Below are 27,981 nucleotides of genomic sequence, written 5' to 3'. Positions count from 1 at the left end.
GCCGCCGCCACGTGACCGCGGCAGCACGTGACGCCGCCCAAGATGGCTGCGCCCTGCGGCTATGGGGCGCTGCCCCTCTTCCTGGCCCTGACCCTGCTGCTGGCGGCGGGGACGGACCCGGATCCGGATTCGAATCCGGATTCGGATCCGGCTCCCAGCGGGGCCTGCGGCTGCGGGGCCGGCCGCGGCGGCGGGCGGGAGGCGGCGGCGCGGCGCTACGTGGCGGCAGCAGCGGGCGGCGGCAGCGGCAGGAGCGGGCCGGTGAGCGGCGGGGGGAGCGGGGAGCGGGGTCGGGCAGCCGGGGGCAGCCGGAGAGCCGGCCGCACCCGGCTGCGGTCAGCTGGAAGCGAGGGGAATCGGGCCCGGCCTCGGCAGCAGCCGGGTGCGGCGGTGCCGCCGCCTCCTGGGAACCGCAAGGCCGGTGGTAGCGGGGCTGCCCCGCAGCGCTGCGGGCCCCGCTGCCGGAGCGGGCCTCTGAGCACACGGAGCTGCGCGCACAAGCCAGGTGCTGCTGCTGGGATGCAGGTGCTCGTCAGGAAGCCTCGGGGCGTTCCCAGCTGAATCCGCCCGGCAGGCTGTCAGGGTTCCTGCCTGGCAATGTCAGGATGTTTCAGGGTTTGGAAATGAACGCCAGGCTGCACAGCGAGAGTTAACTTTTCGTACGGTTTCAGACAGCGCTTCCCGAGTGAGTTTTCAGTCTTGCTTTGAGGACCGCTTCCAGGAGTTGTTTTAGCTACGGCGGATTGGAAAGAGGTTCTTCTTTTTGAGGTTCTTTTTTAGCCTTCTTTTTTTTTTGCCAGAACTGAGATGACACTTGTGGAGTAGCGTTAGGACCATGCTACACTGGGAACTTTCCTCGTGGAGTAGTTCTGTTATGAGACCTGCATTTCTGACGTACCAAACGTCAGGATCTCGCACCAAGTGCTGCTGTCCCTCAGAACGAGCAGTACTCGCTTTGCTTTCTGTCACTGCCTCACCTCCTTGAATCCCTTGTAAGAGCAGTGTGTGGCACAGACGGGTATGAGCCCTGTCAGCGTGTGCTGGGGCATTGTGCACGCTGGGTTATTCCCCTAAGGGACGCCTCTGTCAGTGCTGACAGGATTTCCTGGTGCTCGCCCACGCACAGGCCTCTGATCCGCTGCCAGCAGAGGGAGGTGGCTGAGTTCAGCGTGAGTTTGGGACTGAGGGTACTTTGGGAATACTGAGAACGAAGCAGAGGGAGTTTTCTTCCCTACTGCATTCGTTGGCTGGTGAGGAGTCGGGTGGCTTCTCGGTGAAGTAGCTCTTGGGTGGCGTTAGCCCCTGAAACGTCGCCTGCCAGCTGGGAAGGTTTTAAGGAGCCTGAGCTGTCGTTTGTGCTTCCAGCACAGGCTCCTGAGCAGGGATCGTGGCAGCTCCTGTTTTTTTGGGAGAACAGCTGTTGGGTGAGGAATGGTTTGCTCAGCCTGCGCTCTTCAGCGGGGTCTCAGGAAGCGCACAGTGAGGTATGGCAAGGCCTTCAGGGCCTTTGTCTTCCTAGGAAGAACCCTCTAAGGCAAAGGGGAAACGTGTTTTGGTTCCCTGGAAGTTGGCTGAAGCCTTAAAGGGAATACATCTTACTGAAACAGTTAAAGTTTAAGGTCGTTTTAAGTTTAAGAAAGTTTTTGCTCTCGATTTAAGTTCTGCTTTGTGTTATTTTCTGGGCGGGTGGGGATCGTGATGTCAATGTCGTTACCTTGCTGTGCTGTTTTCATCCGTCGGTTAAGCGCTGCTGCAAGCCAAGAGCACCTTCAAAGATGAGGGAACGGGGCAGTAAGACCGATGAGAGACTTGTCAGTCTTTAATTTTTGTAACCTGTTTGGTGTTGACTGCTTCCTCTGCAGATGGTGGCTATTCCGGGAGGAGAGTTCACGATGGGCACCGACGAGCCGGAGATCCGGCAGGATGGAGAGTGGCCTGCCAGGAGAGTGCGCGTTAACGGCTTCTACATGGACCGGCACGAGGTCAGCAACGAGGAGTTCGAGAGGTTCGTGAATGCTACCGGGTACCTCACGGAGGTAAGGCGGAGGGGTTTCGTCTTCTGTCATCATTGATGATGGCAAAATCCACGCTAAAACGTACCCTTTTTGTAGGCCCTCACAGTGTGGTATTTGATTGGAATTTGCATGCTAGAGTGGTTTGGATGTAAGTAGTGGAGAGACCAAATTGTCTTGCCTTGCTGCCCAGGAGTCTGGAAGGGCATTCGGATAGATACTTACTGTTACTTTTAGCAAGTGTCTTGATCTGTGAACTAAAAACCTTCCCTGCAGTGTGACTGAGGCAGCGTGGGTTAAGTTAACAGGTGGCTGAAGACGTCCACGCGGATTTATTTATTTCCTTGACCTTTGGGTCCTAGGACATCTTTGTACTAGTACAACAATGCTGTTAATTTTTTTTTTTCTTAATTTAGAAGAGCAGGAGCGAAGGGATTTGAAAAATTTTGTGATAGTTGAGGATTCTGTAGTCTAATTCAGTGCAGCTACTTGATAATAAGCTGAGCAATAGAAAGCCCTGCTGCCTAAAGAAGATGCAAGTATAGTAACAGTGTTCTGCGCGTTTCTGGGAACAATGGACTCAGAAAGAATGTGCTAAGACTCTTTGAAGAAAGAAGCCACCTGTGCCTGAGGCTCTGATCCTGACAGTTAACTGTTCCTATGCAGCTTTCAGAAAGCCCTGACAAGCCTTTTAGGCAAATAGAGGCATTGGAAGCGATCAGGTCTCAAAGGAGACACTTTGTGAATTCACTTGATAAACTGGTTCTCATTTGGAAGACAGGATCGTTCTGGATGGATGAAGGGCTTCTTTTATCTATGGCAAGTTTTGTATTCTAAGTTCTTAGCTTAATTATGGAAAAGGCTGCTTAACGATTTTGAGTTTGAACAGGATGGACTTGTTGCACGCAGCTTCTGGAAGGAGCGCGTGTGCGGAGGTATTTGAATGGAGCGCTGCCTCAGCTGGAAGTGCTGAGTGTTGCTGCGTGCTCCACTTGCCCTTTCTCCTTTCACCCCATCACACGCTGCGTTTGAGAAAAATAAACTCAGAGTTAGGAAAAATCAGCACTGATTCTGCAGCTTTTTTATTTTTTTTTGTAATGCAGACAAGCTGGGTTTTTTTGTGCATTTAAATAATGTCCGCGTTACCTGCGTACTGAGAGTGAACAGCCAACCTACTTCCTGGTTTTCTTTAATAGAAGTCTAGACTGAGCTCTAATGACAATGAAATGTGGAAGTAAATAGCTGAAGAGGAAAATCTTCAGATGTGCAGATATCTTGTTGAACCAGAAATATTTTCTTTTTTAAATTTTTTAAGGGTGTGGGGAGCAAAGCTCTTGACGGTGGCTCTCTGTCAGACTGAAAGCTTAGGTCCTTCAGTTGCTAAACCCGTTTGCCTCTTTGGCTCTTTTACGTTGGGCAAGAGGAAAAAGACTTTTTTTTTTCTCTTAAATTTATAAAAACCAAATGCGTAAAGATTAGTCAGATGCTAAAACTTCTTGCAATTTGATGAATGGGATCCTTCTTTTCAAAATGTGCTTCTTGAACAGTTTTGCAGGTATTTGCAGAAGCTCTGTGAGCTGTCATCTGTCCAGTGGCTGTTAAGAACAATGACATCCTGAGATAAATGCCTTCCCTTTGATTCCAAATCAGCTTCTTTAAAAGCAAACTAAAAATTACTGTTAGGATTTCCTTATTCTTGGTAGAATAAAGCTGTGAACGCGACTGGCATTTTAAGGATGTTCCTTTGATAATGTGATCAATTTTTTGTTCTTTCTCTAGGCAGAGAAATTTGGCGATTCCTTTGTGTTCGAGGGAATGCTGAGTGAAGAAGTGAAGTCTGAAATCCATCAGGCAGTGAGTAACATGGCAGGGTAAAACTTGCTTGGAAGTCACTGGGTAGACATGTTAGCGGTAATGGCCATAATATCTAAATTGCATGATCTTTTCCAAAGCTATTGACAAAAATGTGGAGAAGCGTTTGGCCTAAAGTACTGGATTTCCTGGGGTATGGGGGACCAGCGGCCTGGTCTCTGGTCTTCCTCTTATCTCTAGGTATGCAAAGAGAGAGGTGGAACAGTTTGAGAATAAATTATTTCTTCGTTGGGTTTTACTTATGCACGCTGTTTGATCCAAGGTACAAGTTGAAGAGTTTAGTGGGTGTTAGTATTATTCAGACAAACAACTGGGAATACCTGGGTTTTGGTAGTTCGTCATTTTCACCAAAAGGATAGAAAAAATTTTCTTTGCAAGTGTGTGGTGCAGTAACTTTGAGTAATGAACGTTCATAGTTCTATATAAATGATGTTCTTTTTGTGGAGGGGGGGGGAAACTTTAGGGTTTAATTTTACATTAGGTAAAAGGGACAGCCTGATACGATTTCTTGAAACCTCCATGTGAGTATGTGCAGTAAATGACCGGCAAAAATGTGCGGTTTGGTTTCCTACTGCAAGGAAAGAAAGATTATGAGAACAGTTTGTATCTTCTAATTCAAAATAAGCATTTGTGTGTTGTGAGGTCTAAGAAGACTAAAATGGACTTGCCAAATACTAGCATAACTGATGTTGAAGGAAGTATAAACGTAGCTGGGATCATCACATCTTCACCACAGAAAATCCAGCCGTCAGAATTAGAGGCATTCTTTTTTCTGCCTTAGTTCTGTGAGCCAGAAATCTCTAAAGTAGGCTATTTCTTATTTGAACGGAGTTCTAGCATAAGTTCAGTCTTGGCTACTTGTATAAACAAATACGGTGCTGGGAGCCGCTTTCCTGGGTGTGTCAGCCAATACTTGAAAATTTGGCTGTAATGCTCACAGAAGCAGCATTATGCCAGAAGGCTGGAATGGAGCCCAAATTGGTCTCTTTGGCTGCTTTTGTTTACGAAGCTTTTCTGTATTTGTTAAATGTGAACTTAGAGTGACTGTCCTTTTGCTCTGTTTTTCCATATTTCTTATTAGGTCATTTTGGGAGGTACTGGCATAAAGAGCGTCTTTGGGATAGACCTGGAGAAAGACTGTACTGATTGTTTGGTTAAGTGCTCTGAGAACACTGCCTGCCTTCTAGTTTGGCACTTTGTGCTGTCCCTGGGGTCAGGCTTACATTCTGTAACGTTGTAATATTGTGAGAAGGTGCAGAAGTAAGTCCGGCACCTCTGTTACCAGGAGAAGGGGTCGGAGGGCAGGTAGCCGTGGAGCTGGAGGGAGACCTCTGATGTCTGAACACCCCGCTTAGCACTTTGTATGGGCTCCTGCCTGTCACAGCTGTGTCGTCTTGTTCTAGGATGTGTTTTCTATGAGAGATTATAACTTGAGAGCGCTGTGCAGACCTTAGCTCTGAGGTGCACTGTTAGAATGTGATGCAGTCGGCTTCTCAAACCTCCAGATTCTCTGGAGGCAGAATTGGTAGCTTTCTATAGGTTGTGCTTTCAAGAAACAAGTTGCTACAGACAACTTGCAGGAAACTTCTTACTGATAAAACACGGAAGCTTTCCAGCTATAGTGGGGGTTTTTTAAGGGCTCCGTGAAAGCAAATCCTTCCTGGGGTCTGCAAGCTTAAATAGAAAAAAAACCCAACAAAACAGCCAAACGCCTAACTGGTAATTTCTAGCTTGTTAGATTGCCTGAAATGTTTAAATCTTACTAGCCCCTGCTGGAGGAAAAATGGCCGAAGAAATCTAACACTATTCAAATATTTACAAAAAAAAGTGAACATATTTTAAAACTTGGCTGCTGCAGCGTAGCTGTTAAAATGTAATTAGTGGAAGTATAAATAGCGTGAAGTTGGTCTGCATCAACAGATCGTGATGATCAGTAACAGAGAAGAGTAAGGCTCGTTTGTCAGTGTGTACCTGAGTCAACTGATACCTTAGCTTGTGGTATGTACCTTCCTGAACCATAGCTATCACCGGGAGAAATAAGATACAAATATTTGTGTGTTACTGGTACTGAAACAAACCCACACCGAGCTGATGGGGGAAATGACTGTGCTGCTTTGTGCTCATAACCTGGATGTGGTTGGAGGCTTTTCTCCCGTGGAAGCACAGTGGGGCTAAGTGCAGATGGACACGGGAAGAGCAATAGGAATGCGTTTTGCAAATCTTATTCCATACACAGTGAAGAACTGAGGAAAGATGGAAGTGAAGACACTGACCCAACTGGTGTACAGCAGCTCCTATAAAGAGTGAGGCACGTGGGGGGGTGGGGGGGTGTCTGGGGGTTTTGTTCTCTCTGGCTGCTTTGGCTTCTCCAACTCTTAAGCTGGACAAATTTGTCACAGGCCCTGAAAGGAAGCAGACAGCTAAACTAGAACAGAGGTGGGGCTGGTGAAAGCTAGTGCAGGAGCAAACAGCTTAGCACATAGAATAATTGTTGGAGCTCTGGGTGTGCGTTTCCTGGAGGTGAGGTGGTCTCCCAGATATCTGCTGCTGCCGGAATGTAGGTGGGACCTAATCCTCCTCTGGAAGGAAACAGTAAAAAGGGGTGTAGCAGCCAAAAACGGAATTGTTCTAGATTTCTGGAGACTTGAGTTTTCATTTTGGCTTCTACGTTTGCTGTGTTAACGTGGCAGAGAGTGGGAATTTAGCACTGTAGCGGATGAAGGGGATGCTGGTGGAACTGGCAAGGACTTCTTCAAATTAAAAAAAAAAAAAAGACTTTCTAGGGGTATGGGGGAAGGTTCTTCAGAACTGAAGCTTCTTGTGTGGGCCTACTAGTTTTGATAGCTTAACATTAAAATCTTTTCTTAGACTTGCAGGTTAAAAGCAGCTGTTAATTACTTGTGGCCTTTCCTGGATGCTTGGCTCTCATGTCATAGATGTAACAGGCTAGAATTGCCGATGGGTTGGCAGTCAGAGGGGTTTTTTCCTTTCCTTCTTTTTGGGAGGGGGTTGGGAAGATGGGTGGAAAACACCCTCAGCACTTAGAGGTTTTGCTGTTCTTATTCTGTGATGAGACTCCTTGCCTGACCGCTTATTTCCCTGGCTGAGTTGAGGAGGAAGCGGAGAGGGGAAATGCATGGCCAGTGCTATTATTCCACTTGTATGCCGTCTTAACATATCCTAGAGCAGAGAGCATGCGGGCTGTGTCTGTGAAATGAGGAGGCACTGAGGTGTACTTGCCAAGGAGGGGTTGAAGAGCTCTTACAAATAACTGCAAGAGTTTTTGCTTGCTGTGCGGCCACCATGGAAAAGGCAAACAGAACAGCACTTACCGAGGCTGCTGTTTAGCATAAGTCAAATTTGCTCACTGGAGAGTTGTGGGAACGTTTTTATCCTTGGCTTGTGGAAGACAGCAAAATTAATTTTTGCTTCTAGGCCAGACAGACTTTGCAATGAAGAGACCGGGAGCATGCAAACCTGCAGCCATAATTTATTTTTGGGAGGTGTTCAATTTTAATCCCGGAATGCAGTGAAGTCAGTTGACTGGCAGACTTGAGCAAGCGTTATTAAACTGGAGTTCGGGTTGGTCCAGAGCTACTGGATGCTGGGTTCACCCTCGTTTGTACGGAAACCTGTTCAGGAGTCCTGAGCTGTGCAAATGGACTTACTTAGAGCAATTCCTCTAGCTTGTAACTCAAAGGTCCTGAGTCCCATTCTGAAAACGGTGAAAGCATTGTGCATTTCACATCGGTCATCTCACTAATTTGAAATGCTCCTGTTTGCAGGACAGGGGTCTCAGCATTTGCAACAGTTGCTGTGAAAAATGTGCCTTCTGTCAGCGTGTAACTAGCTGATCTGTGGCTTGGGGAGAGCAGGTGGTTTATTGGGTAGGTTATTGGTACTTTCTGGTACTGTTGAAATGTCAGCATATATTCTGCATAAGCAGAAGCTGACAAACACTTTGGTACTTCAAGAGCAAATTTTGCCTCTACTAGGCTCGGCTCTTGCTCTTTCAGAGGCCTTTCAGAGGAAACTGAAACCAAAGGAGGAGGTGGGTGAGCTTGTTTCTTGCAGCCCCCAGTGCTTCAAAAAATCTCCACGTGGAGCTGTTGAAATGTTGATCTCTATTTTCTTATGCCATTCACTTCTGGGACTAAGAGATGTGCAACAGGCAGCTCTCACTGGAAATTACCGCTAATATTGGTCTGTATTTATTGGTGTAAACTACCCCTGTAAAGTGGGGCATTGCCTGTGCCTCAGGCTGGAGGTGTATCCGTGCATGCCTCATTCTTAAAGCTCATATTCATTTGGTTATTGGAAAAAATGACTAGCTTGAGTGCAGATTTAGATGTTGGCTGAAAAATAAACTTCCAAAGATGGAACTCACCAGGAATATCAGTTCCTTAAAAGAAGCTTCTCTGGATTCCAAAACTTGCACTTAATGAATCTTGCTGGATTTTAGCATCAAATAGTTCTGGCTATTTTTCTTGGAGGACTCACACAGCTGTGAAGTATAACCCTGTTTGAAGGAGATTCAATGACCTTTCCTCATGTGAAGGAAAATGTCTCTTCATAAAAGTAAAGGGCTCATTTTCAATTAAATATGAAATCCTTTCTGTAACTTAAACTCTATTTATTCTAATTCTATAAAGCTGCCACATTTCATTTTTGCAGTACAGCAATCTCAAACTACTCACAAGTATTGGGACTTAAGGCAAGCAATATCTATAATATTAATGGTGATATTAAAACAAAATATTATCTAATATTGAACAAAAATCCTTACTGCTTTCATTTCTGAGCTAATGAGGGAGGCCAGAAGTCAGAAAATAAGAGCGAAACAGATTCTTCTGTAATTCTTCTGTAATTAGAGCTTTTGTGGGCAGGAACCTTTAACTGATGTACTAAATAGCACGAGACCTGTAGCACTGCAGGAGGTGGTGAGATCCAGTGGTACTTACCGGGGGGTTACCCCAGCTCTCTGCTTCGCTGCTGTTTCAGCGTTCTTAATTACTGGTTTGGTGGAGAACTTGGCAATCACGTTGCAGTTCAGCTTACGTACATAATTACAGAATGTTTGCTCTGTTGCAGAGTATTTTCGAGCGCAAATACGAGTTACAGCTGCGTGTGCAGATTGCAGTCCCCTCCGCAGCTGCCCTGGCGACCCCGATAACCAGCTCCAAGGGACCCGTTCTTCGCGCCGAGCCCCGGAGCCTGCTCGCGCTCCCACTATTTACATTGCGACGTCTCCCTGCCTCAGTTCCAGCTGTTCCAACTTAAACACAGGCCAGTCGCCATGGGGATGAGGAGCGCCACAGAAGTAGGTCATGCTCGTGCCCTTTGCAGCGCGCTGGTGGCAGGGAGAGGCAGCGCTGCGGGCCGAGGTGCGCGGGCGGCGTGCCGCTGCTGCAGGGCTTCTCCTTGCGCCTGGAAAAGGGCTGTGGCACCGAGGGGAGCTGCTGCACGGCTCCGGCTTGCTCAGAGCCATCCCTCTTCGAATGGCGTGTTCTCAGTTTGACCACAAAGCTGAGTGGGCAGGGGGCTGTGCTTCGTGCCCCCCGCTGATTCCCCACTGACCGTGGGCTTGAAGTAGGTGCGAGCAAGCAGCCAGCATGCTGCGGGGTCCACGTCAGCCCCAGGAGTGGGGCTGTGCTAACTCAGCACCCCGAATATCTGCTGCTTGCTGGGTCTGGGATCACTGAGTCCTCATCCCCGTGCTGGACTGAGCTGCTGGGCCCACAAGCAGCTCTGCCGGCAGCTGTCAGTGCACGGGGAAGGAGGCGCCACAGTGCAGGAGGTGGCAGGAAGGTCTCTGCTCTGCTCTCAGCCACGGAAGGCGTTTTTGGGAGACATTAGGAAGATACACTAATACTATACAGAAGAATAAACATAAAGTTGCTTATGACCAGGACCCAGCCTAATACGATACCTGTGGTTTCTGAAGGGAAAATGCCAGTGGCTCATCTGCTGTGCAATATTTATTTTTATTTCTTAAACTCCTTGCCCTACTGAAAATGTTAAAGGTTCAATTTTTTTCCTTCAGTAGTTCATGAATCAGCTGTTCAAGGTTTAGAATATGGCTTAGAGGAGGAAAAGTTGACAGAGATGTCTGTGTATCTGCCTTACGTGGATAAGGTAAAAATCTCATCCAAAAACGATATTCTTTACTAAAGAACTACTTTTATCTGACAGCAATGAGGGTGTCCATTGGGTGTATTTCCCAGAGATAATGCTTCAGAACTTACCTGCCTCCAGCCTATGCACACGTTGCTTTTGCAGCCGAGAGGATGTTTTGCAAATTAAAGACGTATGGTGATTAACACAGCCAGACTGAACTGCTATCTGTTAATTCACCTTCGGAAACTGATGTGTCTTTTTATCAAGCCACCCTTTAATAAATGATTATTAAGGTGTTTTACAGACTTTTCTTCAATCAGAAAGTCGGCTTCAGTTGATTTCCTGAATTGCTGACGTTGTCGCTGTGAAGTAGCCGTTGGTTGTTCAGGTACACATCTTGGCCTGGTGTATGCTGCTTAGTGAATGCAGGCCTTATCACGTGAAACTAATATTGTAATGCTGCAGCATATCAAAAAGGTTTGGTGCTGCATATCTGGACAAGAGCATGAATTTCTCATGATCGTTTGGGTCTGACTTCGTGTTGAAAGCTGCAGCGTCGCTATTTCAAGTGAGTGACTGAGTGTGAGAAGTGGAATTAGACCCCGAATTAGCTGCTCAGTTGAGTTCTTTCTCTGTATTTATTTATTTATTTTTTTATTTTAAGGACATTTCCCTACTGCTTTTGCAGTGCCAGTAGCATGGTATAATGCTGATGATGGAACCGACTTTCCTGATGTTTCCCTATCCTTTTTTTTTCTTCTGTGTGTATTTAGGAAGGATTTTTCTTCAAGATAATTGCAAAGTAGTCTAAAAATCTTAAAACCAGCAGTTAATGGAACAATTAAAGTTAGGATATCCCAGCCTACCTTGATAAGAAAATTGAATACTTAAAACTTCTCGAATTTTATGCAAGCTGCTGGTGGGAGTAAAGGCTTCAGCTGTGCAAATTGCTTCATTTGAGCGGAAAGCTCGTAGGTTGGAGTTAACTGTTGAGGCACCTTCACGGTGTGTAATCCTAGAGGCTCTCGCTTCTTCAGTGCTAAGGGTCTGTGACAAGCAGAGCAGGGAGTTCTTCAAGTTTAATCCTGAAGCAGAGAGCTGGATAATCCCAAATTTTCGGCTGGGTCAGACCAAACCAAGCAGTGAGCTGCTCTGCCTCTGAAGCGTGGTTTGCTCCTGGAGCTGCCTTTCCGTCTGCGTTGAGGCAGTTGTGTAACGTTTGCAGAGCTGCTCTGTTTAACCAATTCTCTCACAAGTGATAGGCTACGCAGTAAAGAGCTAGAAAAGGATCTCTGCTCCATTTTTTTTCTAATTTAGCATCTCTTCAGGATCTATTCAGCAGCATATGCTGCTGTTTGTACAAAGTGGCTCTGCTGCCAGTCTCCAGAACCCGTGTTTAGGAGTGAGGCGTGAGAACGCCCAGCGTTAGGGAAGTAACTAAGCTCATTAGTGGCAAGGGAGGGCTTTGCTGTACTAAATGTGATGTTGTAATATCTATGTCTAATTAGCTTTCCTGCTAATTAGATTTAGAGCAATTAAAAGCTTTAAAGACTTGTGAGAAGTTTTTGAAAGGACTGTACATCTCAGGTATGTGACTTCCTCTTTGGGAAGGAGCATCCTGGTGCGCACTCAGTGCTGTTGGTGGCTGACTTAAATTAGTTCCCAATTAATTATTGCAGTCTGTATGTAGTCTGTCACTGCTGTCGGTGTCCTAGTACTGTGTGTGTAACTTCTCTAAAGATCTGGGTGTTCTGCAAAGACTGGCAGCCATTTGGCGTTCAGTTCATCGGAGCCAGAAACAGAAGATCTGCACGCGTAGTGCTCTCAAGCGGAGAGACTATATTTTCCTCGGTTTAAAATAAACCGTTTTGATTGAAAGCATCTGCTTTTTCTTTTGCATAATGAAAATGTTTTCCATAATTAGTCTTCTAAAGTGTAAGTCTTTGCAGTCTCTTGCAGAGATTTTTCCCCTAAACTAGAAGTGTAATTTGAAAAAAAATAACACCCCAAAACACAAAACTTGTGTTTAATAACTATCAGGATAAAATTTTACTGCTGATATTTCATATTCAACATGAACATCTACCAAATAGTGCTGTGGCTCTCTTATTTTCCGTTAAGAGATGTCAGATTCTGGCTTCAGATTTCTGTCGTGTCTTGAGTGTAGATTAAACCTCATAATATACAGGGAATTGGTTAAATCAGCCTAGTTCGAAGCCTATTAACTGCAGCATCTGTTTAGCAGCTTGGCCATTCTGAGGCTTTAGGATAGTGCTATGAGAGGATCTCAGCTGAATGGAAATCCCATCTTTGGGTTAGAATGCTCAGTAACAAAGCAGGAGTTTCTAGTGAGAGCAAATACTTCAGTCCAGGATTGCCATTGATTGACAACAACCAGCCTTCAGGTAAGGTACCCAGGCATCTGCTGGGGGCAAACCGTCCTGTGACGATAGGAGGAGGGGGAAAAGCTGCCGTGGGAGCTATTTTTAGTGTAGACTGGATTGCATGTTTGAAAAATAAGGTGCTCTGTGTGTGTGTGTATTAGTAGCACTTCTATTTCCTAGGCACTTCATGTTTTTTTTCTGTTGAAACATTGAAGTGAGAGATCTGAGGTTTGGACGAGACTTTTCCTTAACTAATGTATGTCAGAGATGACTCCTGGTTCTCTAACACAAATAATTATGTTCAATGCTCTTCACTGTTGAAGAATGAAGCCTCCTTCTAGAAGTCAAGAGTTAAATGTGCTGTGCAATGACCTTCTCAGCTTGGAAGTAAGCACAATAGAAGAAATTCTTAACGAATACTTCCTTGGCTTTGCAAAACCAAATCTGAGACTTTTGGTTAGTGAAGCCCTCTGTTTACATTGTTACACAATAATCTGTTTGCAAGGAGATCTTCAGCAGATAACTTTTTTTTTTTTTTTACAAAGAAAAAAAAAGTTTCACTTCTGTGTCACCTCTGTCTCCACCTTCTGGAAGCTGATAGCCAAGAATTCAGACTCAGCTTACTGAGTTAAAATAGCTGGAAAGCAAATGTGTCGCAAGATGCGTGTTTTTGACCCTAGTTAAAGGATGTCATCAGGATTTTGTTTTAGTTATTCCAAAACACTGACTCCAGGGAGCAAATAATTGAGATGAAAACCCTCTCAAGGCCAAAGCTGTCTTCAATAATCTCTGCAGTATGTGCCAGACCAAAAGCAGCCAGGATGCTAAGTGGTTTAAATGCACGGTGCATGTAATGTTGTGAAAGGCCCAAGTACAACTGTAATGCTCTAGATGAACTCTTTCATGCACCGCCACCTGAGATGTACTTGACGTAGGCTTTCAGATGTGAAGAATTACACTTGAATTTCTGAGAGGACAGTGTGGTCCACCACAGGTAGTGCGCTGAAGACATTGCCTTCCAAAGGAACAAGCCTTGGCTTGTGTCAGACCTGCAGGTGAGAAAATCTGGAAGGGAAGGAGAGGCAGCCAGAGGACAGTATGCTCAGCATTTGGTCTCCCTCTCCCTTGTTTCAGTATGCTCAGCATTTGGTCTCCCTCCCCCTTGTTTTTGGGTGGTGTTTTCTTTGTGTTTTTCCATACCTTCGGCTATTTCCTGGCCAGTGTCACTGTAACATGGATCAAGTGATCAGCCTGGTTCATCGGGGATGATTCGGGATGTAATGGGTCAGTTAGCTACAGGCAGAGCCTCGAGCTGTGAGTTAAAGCTTTGTGGCCAGCTGCCACGTTGTGTTGGTTTCAGAATAACCTGTAGCTGGGTATTCACGTGGTCTTCTCTGGCCATTCTTGTCCCTTTTCAGGTTGCAGCTGCTCCCTGGTGGCTGCCTGTGAAGGGGGCCAACTGGAAGCACCCCGAGGGGCCTGACTCCAATATCGTCAGCAGGTAAGTTGTAAATGGCCGTTCAATTATAATATAAATATATAAATAATGCTTGTTGTAAATAAACCTGTACACATGCGCCAAGAACCAAGATGCAACAAAGGGTTTTGATTAGTTACTTGCTTGCTGCTGCTCCTGTGGCCATTTTCAGTTCCTCCAGTGCACTGTGTGCAGCATTCAGTGGCTGTAGGGCTAATGTCCCAGCAGTATTTCAAGCATATCTGTAATTACTTTCCACCCCAGGGTAAAAGAGACCATACTGAAATGTGCTTCAGTGTGTGTGTTCCACTGCTGGTACATAAATATGAGTAGAAGAGTTGATCTTTTAAGGGTTTGTTTGGAATATTCAGTGCAAATCTGGTTGTGGAGGTGAAGAGCAACTGCTAGCTGCGTGCACACTTGAGCAGTGCGTGTAGTGTCTTCCATCTGGGATTCAGAGGCCTGTCTTTCTGGCAGCAGATGACTAAAGAGTTCTGTGTTTTTAATGTATTCTGACTTTGTGGGCTGATTATCATGCAGAATCAGTTGTTACTTTATCTGGAAGCTAAATGCTTTGGGAAAAATGTACTCCGAGCAGTCTACAGTGAGTGTCGTGCCTTGCTAGTGTTAACTCAGAGACCTGCTAATCGATATCTTTATACAATCGCTTCTGGTTAAGAAGTAGAATGAATTCTATGCCTAGAAAATGAAAATGCTCCATTTTTTCTCAGGTAGTTTAGGCAGACGCTGCAGAAGTAGCTCTGGGCTGCACGTGTTGAGAGCCATTGCTGCAGTTGTGCACGTTACTGTGTGCTTGGATGTGACTGTCCTCGTTTGGGACCTCGTATATATATTGCACGCCTTTCACTAGGCGGGTGACAACGAAGTTGACGCTAACTGCTTCCCTAGTTAAAGTTTCTAACCCGCTGCTGGAAATAGCCAGCCTCCCTAGCCTAGATCTAGTAGATACTGGCATGTTTCGGAGTCCCTTAAGGACAGGGTCGTGTTAGTGTAACATCATCTGCTGCCTGCACGGCTTGGTAACAAGTCCGTTGTCGTTTCTCCAAGGGCAATGAAAGACTTATCTGAGGCAGAAATAGAGATAGTATCAGGAGGCATTGTTAGGGGAGGTTGAGAAATTTAGGTCACAGTCAGCACATGAGATCTGGAAACCTGCCACGCAAATCTGGTGTTGTACAAACTTGGCCTGGTACTGCTGCTAGCGAGCTCGTCGTGTGGAAGCACTACAACGGCCGAGCAGGCCTAGACTGGCTCGTTAAATGAGGCAGAACAGACAAGTTAATAGAAAGCCCTCTGAGGCTGTCTTCTGGGTCAGTGCCATCAGCTCTTGAAGTGACTTGGTGTGCTGGGGGCTTGGATGGGGAGGGTCCTCATGACAAGGCGTTCGTTCAGGCTTTGTGGAAAGGGAAGCCAGGATTCGAATGCAGTCCTAGAACCAAACCAAAGGGAAGAACAAAAAGGAAAAGAACAAAGGAAAGAAACAAAAGGAGCCTTTGTGTAAGCTGTGGGCTGCCTGAAACACCAAAAGAAAAAAGCTTTGTTAAACTCGTGCAGTTTGCTGTTTCGTGGGTTGGGAGCTGCAAAAGATGGTGTTGGTAGGAGTAAGGACGCTCATCTCACCTATCGTAACTTGTCCAGTCCTGATGAGTAGCCAGGCTGTGAGCTCCCTCACGGTGCTTTGTGGCCAGCTCTTCAGAATTTCATCGAGTGCCTGTGGTGTGTGGCTGTGAGGCTGCCCGGTTCTGCTGACGATCTTGTCCCGTTTGTTTTGTTCCCCAGAATGGATCATCCGGTTCTTCACGTTTCCTGGAACGATGCTGTGGCGTTTTGCACATGGGCGGGGAAGCGATTACCAACCGAGGCTGAATGGGAATACAGCTGTCGAGGGGGCCTTGAGAATAGGTAAATGCCACTAATGTGTCTCTGGTAGTATGTAAAACTGATATTTACTGGATTGGGAAAAGCCTTGAGGTTTTTTTATTGCCCTGCATGTCTCTTGTACAGGATGTGTTTCTGTGGAAAATATAACACAGGCTTATTGTGAACACATTCCTTTAGGTAAGTTGGTTTCCATAAATACCTGAGGGGTGTTTTGTCATCCAAGGTCTGTAACAGAGAAAGAATGCAAAGAGCCGAGCAGAGGAGATGTGACAATGCCAGGACGCAGGACTGCTGGCATCGCACGTAAGAGATGGAAGATAAAAAAAGGGGCTTAGCGCCAAGGCTGAAAGAGTTGCCAAAGAGCTGGAGAAGTAAATAAGTGTGGTGCTTCACAGCAGCTTTAGGGGCAGTGGATACCCCTGTTAGGTGTCTGTGGGCTTAGAGAGAAGAGGAAGACAAGGTGAACAAGTTTGTGTATTCTCCTTCCTGTGTCCTGGACTGCATGCTGCACAGGGCAGCGCTGGCAAGCGCTGCCTTCCCTTCCTCCGTGTACATGTTGTCCTTGCAGAACCTCGTTAACTTTTAATTCTGGTAGATGCTGGTACACACTGAATTGGAATACAAACAGTTTCCCCAGAGTAAGGGTGGCTAAGGTGTTTTATTTTTATTGAAGGAAAAAAAGATAAGTTTGACAACTGTTTTTCTGTCTTTTAACAGGCTTTTCCCCTGGGGCAACAAGCTTCAGCCAAAAGGCCAACACTATGCTAATATCTGGCAGGGAGTGTTCCCAAGCAACAACACTGCAGAAGATGGGTACAAAGGAACTGCACCAGTAAGTGTGTCTCAACGTGAATTATCATACGGAAACAAACTTCTTCCTAAAATTGAGGCCTGTGTTGAACACAGTGAACAGCAGATGTTTTCCATTACTGTACTCTTTCACCTTTATATTTTCAAGTTCCAATATATTTCACTGCAGGCTTGACTATTACCAAGGGACACTTTTTAAAAGTTTAATTGAAAAGTAAAGATTACCTTCGTTTTAACTTCTAGTTCCTCTCAAACTGACCTCTTTTCCCTGTCTCCAGTAACTTTTGAGTAAGATGCTGAAATATTTTCTGCCTCCACATTTGGCATAGCAAACTTCTTAGCTCTCATTTTTGGTTAGGTGTTCCCAAGGCTACAAAATTGTACAATAGTTTAAAAGAAATGAAACTTCCCTTATTGGAAAGGCTGAGTCTGTCCGATATGGCAAACAATGGAGTGGAATTTTTAAAGACAAGCTTGTGCATAAATTATGTGGCAGTCAAAATAAGTCTAGAGAGTTTAATCAGCGGAGAAATCTGTACGTGTGAGCTGACAGCTGCTCTTGCTTTTCTTAGGTGGGAAAGGGAATTGGAATCTGGAAGTTAGAGGCATGAGCACACAGTTTAGAATACAAATGCTGTGTGCAGGTCTGCGATCAAACAGTGCCCCTCTTTAGAGGATCAAAACCAATGAGAAGATGCCGTGTGCCATCACAGAAACACGGTGCTGAGAACACAGAGGGTGATACCAGTGCATTCTTTCATTCAGTTTTATTTAAATGGAGTATGTAAAAGTATTATAGTTCTGCACTACCAGCTTGTTTGGCTTTGAGATACGAAGGCAGGTGTTCTTGGCAGAGATGAACGTGCCTTCAGCAGACAGGTCTTCAGGTTTAAAAACCTTATTTAACGTGGCGTGATTTAAGGAACTTGCATTTGTGCTACCTATCTTCTGCAGGTCACTGCATTTCCTCCCAATGGGTATGGCTTGTACAACATTGTAGGAAACGCCTGGGAATGGACGTCTGACTGGTGGGCTGTTCATCATTCAGCAGAGGAAGCTCATAACCCCGTAAGTATTTTATTGGTATCATGTGAGGTTTAGAACTCCCTCTTGGTACTCTGGTCTGGTTGCTGTTTAGAGTCATACTGTGCTTTGCTCCTCTCTGTGTGGGGTGGGCTGTGTTCTGGTGAATCAGCAAGTATCACACCACAAGTCATCAGCACTGCACTAGTAGTGTAGTCGTGCCATTTTATTTATTTTCTTGGACAAACCTCCACAATTGGTTAGCAGTTGAATCCTTCCAAGCTGACCAATAATTTGCCAATACAGTGGAATTACGTTTTAAAAAAATAAATAGAATGCGAGAGGGTTGTTTTGTTGCTACAAGCTGCGCTATTTAATTCATTCTCCAGGTGGAGAACAAACCATTCTGAATTATTTTAATGCCTTCTACTAGCTCATTTAAAACTTGGCATGTAATAAAGCTGATGCTTATGGGTAGAAGTAGCGTGCTGGGCTTTGATGGGGTTAATCTTTTGTTTTCTTTGTGGCAGCCAGAGAAAGAGGCCCAGCAGGGTAAGCTTTGTTTGTGGGGTTTCTCATGCGCTATCTCTCAGTAGATTCAAGCTCTAATATTACATCCCCTTCTCTCTCACTTATCTAGGATGACTAAATCCGAGAAGTGAACTGCTCCATTCTCACAGAGCTTGTTTTGTTCAGACACAGTTATCTGTAATGAGAAAACGAGTTAAACCTCTCTGGGCAGGAGCTATCTGTTGCTGCAGGATTTGAGTATCCCCATGCTGTGGTCTCGTGTGATACGCTGCCTTTGTCTGGTACGCTGGACGTGATCACAGCCCTGTCTGAGAAGTCAGCAGTTGGAAGCAGCTCGAGGAGCCTCTTAAACTTTTTCTGCTGGTCAGTACGTAGCAGAGGCTGACATCCTGCTCTTCCAGGAGGATGTTGCCAGCATGAGAAAATGGGCTCATCTTGGGGTCTAAATTGCCCTAGATCTGTACAAGCAGTTTCATCACCCTGGTGGAGAAACTGGAGACCTGATGTGTACCGATCACGTTTTTTATTCCTAGTATTGAAGCAAGTTTGGCAGTAGATAATTCCAGAACAAATAGAAAGTTATGTTTAATCCCATACGGTGCATGATGAACATTATGCAGTGGTTGTGGCCAATTTCAAGTTATTGTATCCCAATAAGATCCTTCAGGTCTTCCTGGTGGCTTAAGCTATGCATCAGATGATATATTTACACATCTCTTCCCAAATAACTGAAATGTTGGGAATGTAGGTTTTTTTGTTGTTGTTGCTCGATTTAAAAGAAATAGGATGGGCCATTCTTTACTTCTTGTTGGCAGGCAGGCATAGCAGTTCAACAATAGTTTAAAAAAAAAGGCAGCAACACTCCTTTCCTTTGGAACCTTGGCAGTGTGGGATCGCCAGGTGCTATTTCTCAGTGTGTACAAATAAGTCAGATGATGCAATTTGAAAATTTCACGATCATTCAAATTTTCTACCCATTTCTGTAATAATTCAGTAATAATGAAAAGCTGTATTGGATGGATTCTCTTGAATGTATAAATACACACCCGTCTCTTTCAAACACTAGCTCTTGCCTTGCATATGTTCTGTGTTGAATTAAGGTGCTGGTGACAAACGAGTTATTTCACTTCAGAATTTTGCTGTGTTACGCAAACTCACAGTCTCTTAAGTTTAGGTTTTTAAATTCAGCACAAACATTTCCCGAACGCTTCAGAAGGGATTTAACAAGGAGGTGTCAATAAGGATGCTGTTAGTTATTTTCAATCGGGAAGCCAAGTGTCAGGATCTAGGGTCTGAGGCCAGGCCCTCCAAAGTGAATTCCAAAGAGTTCTTCTGATTAAATGGATAAAGAAACTGAATGTCATAATGTGAAAAGCTGTCCCAAAATAGCCAGGCTGCAGTATCTTCTGAGTCATTAAAAATGATTAGCACCATATCTATCAGAGCCAATCTCTTAAGTCTCTCCAGAGTACAAGTCAATGTAACCTATATATAGGATACGTTCCTTCTGCCTAAAAGACGAGGTGTTCTTCTAGAGGGTCAGTTTGGTGAAAGGTTTTTTTTTATTTTTTTAACACATTTAGTGTAACATCTGAAACCTTCCGTCTTCTAGAACTGGAGAGATTTTGGCTATTTTGTGGGTTGGTAACAAGGAGCGTAACAAGGAATTTTATGCATGCTTTTTTCCTGTAATTCATTGGCTTGCATTCACAAATAATGACCAAGAGCAAAAAATAAACTGGGACATCTGAAAGTGTTTTGCAAGTTGTTTGCTGTCTTCTCAAAGTATTAGATTTATATCGTTCCATAACAGTGGTTTAAAAAAAAAACAACAACAAAACCTCTTTGCCAGGTATAGGACCATATAGGACTTCTACTGTATGCTCCAGCAGTTGTAGTTGTGTAGCTGGACAATGAACCTTCTTCTCACCCTAAATTAGCACACCCCTCGTCGTTCAGAGGAGCTGTTTCGGAGCGAACAGCAAAGATCACTGCTCTGTGTTTGCACTGCAGTTTTTAATGGGAAATCCTGCTCAACAGCTCCATTGTTTTCTGGTTTGTCTTGTTCTCATGCGGCTTTTTTTAGGTCAGTTTTCTGATGCCTGGCTGTACCCTGGCTTCCCTTAAAATGAGATTAACAGGTTGTTTGAGTTGATTGTGCTTGTTCTTCGTGGCTTATCGTACAGCGGGGCTCAGTGCATCTGCAGGCAAGGTTTGGAAGTCGGTTCCCAGAGACCTTGGAAAAGGAGTGTGCCTGCCCTGCGGGGGAGCACCCAGGCGCGGAAATCAGAGGACACAGTACGTGGGTGTGTTTTTCCTCGCGTATTTGTAGGATATTCAATGTAGTAGGCCAAACTTTTTTTTTTTTTTCCCCTACCAGTTCTCATAAAAGCTTTTGCACTAAATGTGAGACTGCTGAAGGTCCAGAATGGGAAGGCTTCGTCATGAAGGCTCTTAGAGCAGTTACGTTCAGTGGGTGCAGCTGAGAGCTTCTGTAGCACCAGCATCAGCTTTCGGGGCTTTCTGGGAGTCCCCGTGGATCTTACTCAGTGTTATGAATGCTTGTCCTGTGTTGGTGTGTTTGGAACTTCCATGCTGGTAATGCAGGAGCAGGAAGGGGGACTGCTGTACGCCTCCACGGGGGAGGACTGCGGTGACCAGGGGTAACCAAACTGGGCAGCTGGCGTCCTGAGGGCGCTGCTTTTCTCTGTGCAATCCCCTCCCAAAGGACCCCTTTCCTAGCGGGGAACTAGTCCTGCATTCAGGAGGTGTTAGAGGTGAAAATTTCCTTCAGTGAGTGTAGTTTTATATTGGTCAAGGCCTTTTTCTTGAGGCATGTGCAGAATAAAAATACATGTAAATGTTGAAAGGCTTCTTAGTGGCTGTACTACCTTTTAGGCTTTGCTTGCCACTTACCTGATAAAACACCGTTTATTTTCTTGATCTTGTTTGTCATGTTATAGGACACTTTGGCTCCTTCCTAAAAGCAGTTTCTCAATGCACAGGGACTGTAGGCAGCATGTAAGAACGCTCGGTATCAATACTGGAAACCAAGTCTCGCAGCAGTCTGATGTTAAGGATGACTGCAGTAGTAACTATTTCACAGCTAAAAGGACTGCAGTGGGAGAATTGCTCACCTGTGCAATAAGTGTGTCAAATCACAGAATCACCTAGCTAGCAGAAGAGTGTTATCAAGGAAGCCCAGCTTTCTCCTTGAACTAGTGGGCCATTATTTGGAGTTGGAATTGAAAAAGAATTGTGAAATAACCTTGTTAAAGCAATTCTAGGGCCAATTTCATAAGCAGTTTAAATAAATCACGTACATTACCCTGCAAACGTACCTGCAATTACAAAATTGTTGCTCGTAAGTGCAGTGCTTTCTGCAGACCTTTTTAGCTGTCACAGCCCCACATAACAACAAATTTAGTACCCAGTGACTGGGAGACGTTACAGACTGCCTCGCAGCGCAGTCTCTGACTTGTGTTGTGAGTCTGCACTGGGGACTGGGAAGAGAATAAACACCAAGCATCGGATATTGCAGCCCCTCGTCTCGAACTGGCCACAGATCCGCATAGCTGTGCTTAGAAAAACGGAGCTGCTCTGCGTTCTTAGAGGCTCACGGGGCCGCACGGCGATGAAGGCAGGGCCTTGGGTGTGTTTGTGTAGCGCCCTGCGGAGCCGACACGGAGCAGTGGAGCTGCCAAGTCAGCTTCCCCTGAGCGTGCAGGCTGGTGTGTGAAGGTACATAACCTGTCTGAGGCTACAAAATCAGAACTGTTTTCAGAGATGATTGCTCTCATGATTGCCACTGTGCTTTTTACAGCCTATTATCAGGTGCTTTACAGAAACAGGCAACGCGCTCGTGGCAGGTAGGTTGCAACTGGAACGTGAAATTTTGCAGTAGCAGAGGGGGAGAACATCTACTCACCTGCCTGCAAAGCCTTCACCATCTGATCATTTCAAGCTGCCTTGTTCAGACACGGCTGAAGTTTGTTGTTCACTCTGAATACTCACGGGTGCTCCCTGTCCCTCTCCCTGTTCCTACAGCTCTGTACCCTCACCCTGTAGTTGGCGACTGGTCTCCGAGGGGCTGCTAACCGCTGTTGTCTCCCCCACAGAAAGGGCCCGCCTCAGGGACCGACAAAGTGAAGAAGGGTGGATCCTACATGTGCCACAAGGTAAGGCGAGAAGGCCTGCAGCAGAATCCGTCAGTTCAGCCATTGGCTTGTTAGCAGTTTCTGCTTTCCAGCCATTTCCACTTATTTTTGATGTTATGAGACTAAACTGAAGGTATCCAGGGCATCCAGTATGTGACAGCAGCTAGAGACAGGCCTCGCCAGCAAGCTGCAAGCGTTCTGCACAAAGCTATATAGGTGTTTGTTTTGTTGTGCTCACCAGATAATGCTAGTTTCCTTCTGGAAGGAGACAGATGTCTCTGTGGCAAGGAGGAAGTAGGCATAGATACTGTTGCCCAGGAAAACTGAAGCTTATTCAGCTCTGACTTGCAGAGTTTTTGGTTGCATGGGAAACTGAAAGCAACTTGACCAAGATACTGCTTGTTCAGTAGATCCCAGTTGTAGATAAATGTTCCTTTGTATTATATGGAGCTAAATATAGAGCTCAGTGTAAAAGGCAACTGACCTTTTACCATCTGAAATTCAAAAACTTCAGTACTTTTTATCATGTCACCAGGCTTGGCACGACAGCCTGGAAAACAGCACAAATATTGTTCGATGCAAATTTTAACTCAAACTGAAGCCTACAAAGTGAGGTCTGAACGCACGCCTGGTGTCTGGGAGAACAGCCAAGGTAGCGTGGCGAGTACCAGTACTTCTCACGTGGTTCTGAGTGTGCCGTAGGGGCTGCTCCATCCACTCCTAGGCTGTTCCTCCCTAGAAAATACTTTTCGATCATGGAGGACCCCTAACTTATTTCCAGAATTTCCTTTGGAAAATAATATACGTCCTTCTCCATAAATAATAAATTTGGAGAAGGATGGCTGGGAGTTAAATGCTTCTGCTTCCATGATAGCAGACTTGAAATCCTTTCTGGAGAGCCTGGGTACCACCACATGGAACAGCCTTTCATGTGTTTCTGGTTTAACTTCTACTGGAAAATACGGGATATGTTTTGCAAAGCTACTTTCATGAACATAAATCATGTTTCAAACTCCGTTCACACTGTACTGGAGAAGATGCTCACTGTACATCTCCTTTCTCATTAAAGCTGTTCTGTTCTTTTTTTTTTCCCTTGCAAAGCCTGCTGCTGGCAAACAATCCTCATAATTAGATTAAATCTTCCTACAGTGAGGTCCCATTTTCTACACTGACTTCCTTCTTAGGTGAAATCAATGTCAGATGTTAATTAGCAGTTTTGATTAAATTAACACTCAAATAGACTCATCTTCAGTGCTGAATAATGCGACCCAATTTAAAGGCTTCTGAAGATTCTAGTCTGTCCTAGAGTTTTTTGTAGGTGATGAAACTAGGCTGTATACCAAGGCAAAAAAAAAAATCACCAAGTACTATTAGTGTAAGGGCTTTTCGTTAGCTGCCTAAAAATCTGTTCAGACTCATGGCTCTTCTGCCTCTTGGAGCTGACAAAGTATGTACCTTCTTACACATAAACGTAGCGCATACTTTTATTTTCAAAATAGTTCAGCTTCTGCATCCTAATAGCGTGCTGTTGAAGTTCAGGGGCAGACCTCTGCCGCATGCGACAGCAACAACATGCCCCCTTCTTGTTCAGGGCAGCTGCTGCTCTCCGGCTTTGTGTCGGTAGCAGGGCGAGCGAGGAACTGGTGCTGGAATGTCTCCTTAGATGGAGATGCTCGTGGGGAGAAACATCAGTGACCCGCTGCCTCCGCAGGGACGGCGCGCTTCTCAGTGACGGCCGCCTGACCACGAGCTGTCACTGCCCTCGTGGCTGTGCAAGGACAGTTGCTGGAGTAGCTACACCCGAATTTCTGAAGGGATTTTTACTTAAAGGGGTGGGGGAAACACGCACTACCCTCTGTTCTCCCCCAGCCCCCCAGAGTGGGGGGGGTGTCTGCCTTTTAACTCAACTGTTCCTGAAATGTGGTTCGGAGCCTGACCGTATGCAGCTGAACCAGCCGGAAAGGAACAGCGGCATTTCTGTTGGAGGCCAGGAGCTTGCAGCTGGAGGAGAGGAACAAAGAGCCTCAGCCAGATACGGTGCAGTAACAGCAAAGCACTCGGCTGGCTGTAAGCTAACGGCGTTTCTCAAAGTGACTCGTACAGGCTTGGAGTTCCATGAGTGCAGTGGTCCTTACCGGAATTGTTTCAGGTGCCGTTTTTGATCTAACTGGCCCCTCGCAGAAGCACCAAGTTCTGCCAGCAGAATGAAAGCTCTGAGCTTGCCCACCTACACACGTCAGTGCGAGGACCAGTGCTGTCAAACGGCGTCGTTCCCTTGGCGCATGCAGAGATGAAGTGGCAGTGGTTCCTGCCTTCGGTTTTGGAGGCAGCTGCGGCGTGATCGCAGCCTGTTCTGGGAGAGGGCTGCTCATAGCTTTTACTAGGAGTATCTGAAAAGCAATTGCATCATTCCAGCAGTGGCTTCATTCTAAGTGTTAATAATTTTTACAGCCACCAGACCAGATTACATCTCCGTTACAAATATCCAAAAAACACTAGCCAGAGGAATGGTGCAAAAAAGTTTCTGTCTGGTACCTCCTTTCTTCTTTCCTCATCTCATTCAGCCAAACTCTCTCTAACAGGTGCCGGTACCTGCTCATTTTCAGTTGCCCCCTGGTACCCTGATGCAGAGTAGGGCACTGACGATGGTCATTTTAGCTTTTGCCCAGACCAGGATACGTTATTAGCCTAGTCCTCTGTTTTCAGACATTGTGCCATTCAAACTACCCTTTGTATGTGTTGCAGCTGGTCTCTTTGTAGTAACATTTCCCTTACCTCTAGCACAGCGATTTTGATCCGTACCAGCTCGTTTGTCTTTCCAGCGGCGTTTGGAATGTCTTGGTGTGTCACTAACACTTCTGCCTAAGGGAACACGAGCTGTGGCGGGCTCTAAAGTTACCGTTTCCCCTTTTTCTCTCCAGTCCTACTGCTACCGGTACCGTTGTGCAGCCCGCAGTCAGAACACGCCTGACAGCTCCGCTTCAAATCTGGGCTTCCGCTGCGCGGCAGACGCCTTGCCGGACCTGCAGTGACAAAGGGGCTCTCGCGCTGGGACTGAGCGGCTGCGCTGCACCCAAGGACGAAAAGACGCGGGGAGCGTCACCTGCAGCTGAGATAGAAGGGAAGAACTCTTCACGTTCCTGTGGGGCAGGGAATCCAGCACTAGCCACCATCGCTGGAAGCTTCCTGTATTTATCTTTGGGGAACCTGGCCTGGATTTCTATCCCGACCGACCTTTTTATTGCTGTTGGTTTCAGTGGGAGCGTCCTGGAGCTACGCTGGCGCAAAACTGAGCAAAACCATGCTGATTGTATTTTAAAAGGTTAAGTTTTGTAGATCCTTTGGAAAAGATCTTTAAGAGAGAGTTTTATGTATGGTTTGAATTTCCACACTCAAATCCCATAAACAAGGACTTTTATAGATTTGAGAGCTTTAAAAGAAATTTGAAGCAGTTCCTGCCTCTGTGACCTTGCCGGAGGCACAGTCACCAGTTTGAGGAGAGGTGAAGACTGAAGGCAGACAACTGTCCACAGGGGCAGTCAGTGCGGCTCTCACCTTGCATCATGGTTGCACTGAAAATCAGATCCAGGAACGAGTTTTTTCTGGTGTGGCGTTTGCTCTTCTTTAGAAAGTGCCTTCTGCAAGTGAGGGGTGGTAATCCTCACGGTGATGATCAGAGATCTATATGGTTGAATAAAACATGAAGCATCTCTTTAGGTTTAAGACTCTTACTGATGGAAAAACACTGGCAACTTCCTTGGAATTTCTCTTGGACACGGTGTAGGCTTATTTGGGGGACTTGCAAAGTGCAAAAATGGCATTAGAAACTGGGGCTGACAAATGACTCTACCTGAAAACCAGATCACTAAAGTGAAAATAGGGTAAATGTAACTGAGCCCTAAGGCCTAAAAAAGGAAATTCAGAAACTGTTCTCTCTATTCAAAACAAACAAAAACTTCATTTAATAGAATAATTGCAGCAGGGAGGAGAGGAAGGGGGTGTACTGACAGCTACCTCGTTTGGGGATCTGAACCTATTTCAGACCTTTTGCAAAGTGTTTTGCACTCTCACTCGCTCTGACCGCGGCAGCCGGAGGCACTGCTATGCCAGGGCAGGGCTTGTGCTAACCGCAGCCCCGCTTGGCCCCGCAGTAAGCCCCATCCCAGAAGGGCTGTCCTGTCTCAGCTGGGTGGCCGACCTCTGCCAGGCCTCTGAGCTGCCTGCGTGTGGAAGGGATCGATCTTGGCTGTCTTGTCGGATGCTTCGAGAGGCAACAGTGAAAATGTGCTGGTGTAACACAATTTTTGCATTAATGCCACCCCTTCCCAGCACTGTTTTCTTGTAGTAAACTCAGTGGGGGTCACTACACATCCGTGGCTTGCCAGGTACTTCTCCGCTTCTGTGTTTCACAGGGAAAGGCGAGTACTGGAGAGCACCCGGGGCGCCTTCCAGGAGCATCAGCCTCTGGAGGGGATGGACACTACACGTCATTCTAGCAGCAGAAAGAAAGGATTCGGGAACACACCACCATGTTGAAAGCTATGTTAAATATTTTCTATTCTAAAGGCTATTTTACTACTACTAAATGTTTAATTAACATCGCTGTATTAAAAATGTATTTCCCTGTTGCTCTTAATAGATTCTACTTTTCTAAAAGGCGCATTTCTGCTATAAGAAGGAATGAACACTTTATTAAAGATGTTGCCTAGAATCGGTGGCGTTTTTTATTCTGGAAAAAAAATGCTTTGAGGGGAAAGAAAGAAAAAACCAAAACCCAACCATGTAATTCTGTATATTGGAAAGATCTTATCGCTATTTAAAACCAGCTTCATTGTGCCACAACACTGGGAACATGCCAAGGCTCGGAGATAAGCGGAGGGAAGCCTTCCTGCTCTTCCACTGAGATTGTCAAAGGTGTCCCATGTGTGCTCTTTTTTGGATTATGGTTCCTGTATTTTATTACAAGGTCATTCATTAAGCACGCTTAAATTAATCTGATCAGATTTCAGTGGAAAGGTAAATCTCCAAGTTTGACCAAGTGCTGTTAATATTTTTGTTTTACTTTTGAGACCGTTGGTCTCAGGTTCAAACACTTCTGCAAGGGAGGAGTATCCCGTTTCTTTTCTTTGAATGCTATTATTCTAGTGCAACGAGTGGAAATTAATTAGCATGAACCACAAGAAGACAACAGTGCTTTGAATACTGTTTCTAACCAAAAATCATCCCTGGCTATTTGTGAATCTTGAGTGTATATATATATGTGTTGTTTATTTTCATATGATACTGATGCTTAGCAAAAATTGGAATTTAGCTTAAATTTGTGCTAATTTCCATGTGAGTGAGTCTCTCTTTCGGAGTGGGGAACCTGGCTGTTCCTTTCAAAGCATCTCCTGGTGGCTTTGTTTCGCAGGGACTTTGGTGCCCACCCAGGGCAGCTGTAGCACTGAGGCCCTGCAGGGCGATACACGTCGTATGCAGCTCGAGGCCCCTGCCAATTGCCAACGCATCATTTCATGTTCTTGCTGGGCCTTTAATGCGACCGGCCGATTTTAACAGTGCCACAGCCTCTTTTTGCCCTGTACCGTGGACATCTGCTCTCATCAGGTAATCGCTATTCGGTTCACTTGCTAGAAATAGCACCAGCGTGCTGGGATGGAGAGGGTAGGAGTGCACAAAGGACCCTTGGCTCTGGTTTC

General features: G+C 45.7%; 1 protein-coding gene across 4 annotated transcripts; it reads left to right on the top strand.

Moving 5' to 3' along the window:
- The first annotated feature begins 1 nt into the window (after window position 1).
- SUMF1 (sulfatase modifying factor 1) lies at window positions 2-26,996 on the top strand. 4 transcript variants are annotated; one of them, XR_014571658.1, is made up of 9 exons: window positions 3-261; window positions 1,863-2,036; window positions 3,792-3,866; window positions 13,804-13,886; window positions 15,663-15,785; window positions 16,482-16,596; window positions 17,529-17,642; window positions 18,238-21,997; window positions 22,176-22,281. XR_014571658.1 is itself a non-coding variant. In XM_083796084.1 (9 exons), exons 1-9 carry the CDS (start codon window positions 43-45, stop codon window positions 25,315-25,317), a joined length of 1,074 nt encoding a protein of 357 aa, XP_083652210.1. In that variant the 5' UTR covers window positions 4-42; the 3' UTR covers window positions 25,318-26,996. The 4 variants fall into 4 exon arrangements, 3 of the variants coding, with proteins under 3 accessions (XP_083652211.1, XP_083652212.1, XP_083652210.1); XM_083796084.1 differs by lacking the exon at window positions 18,238-21,997 and adding an exon at window positions 25,207-26,996 and having other exon boundaries at window positions 4-261; window positions 22,247-22,306; XM_083796085.1 differs by lacking the exon at window positions 18,238-21,997 and having other exon boundaries at window positions 2-261.
- The last annotated feature ends 985 nt before the right edge of the window (window positions 26,997-27,981 follow it).

The sequence above is a fragment of the Anser anser genome (assembly GCF_964211835.1).
Source record: "Anser anser genome assembly, chromosome: 12".
NCBI lineage: Eukaryota > Metazoa > Chordata > Aves > Anseriformes > Anatidae > Anser > Anser anser.
This window is presented reverse-complemented; position numbering and strand designations above follow the sequence as displayed.

Excerpts from the sequence above, each read along its gene's own strand:
- SUMF1 (XM_083796084.1), top strand. The coding sequence starts at position 43 with ATGGCTGCGCCCTGCGGCTATGGGGCGCTGCCCCTCTTCCTGGCCCTG. Across the intron at positions 15,786-16,481 it reads CGAGGGGGCCTTGAGAATAG|GCTTTTCCCCTGGGGCAACA; the intron begins GTAAATGCCACT and ends GTCTTTTAACAG. Across the intron at positions 22,307-25,206 it reads GATCCTACATGTGCCACAAG|TCCTACTGCTACCGGTACCG; the intron begins GTAAGGCGAGAA and ends TTTTCTCTCCAG.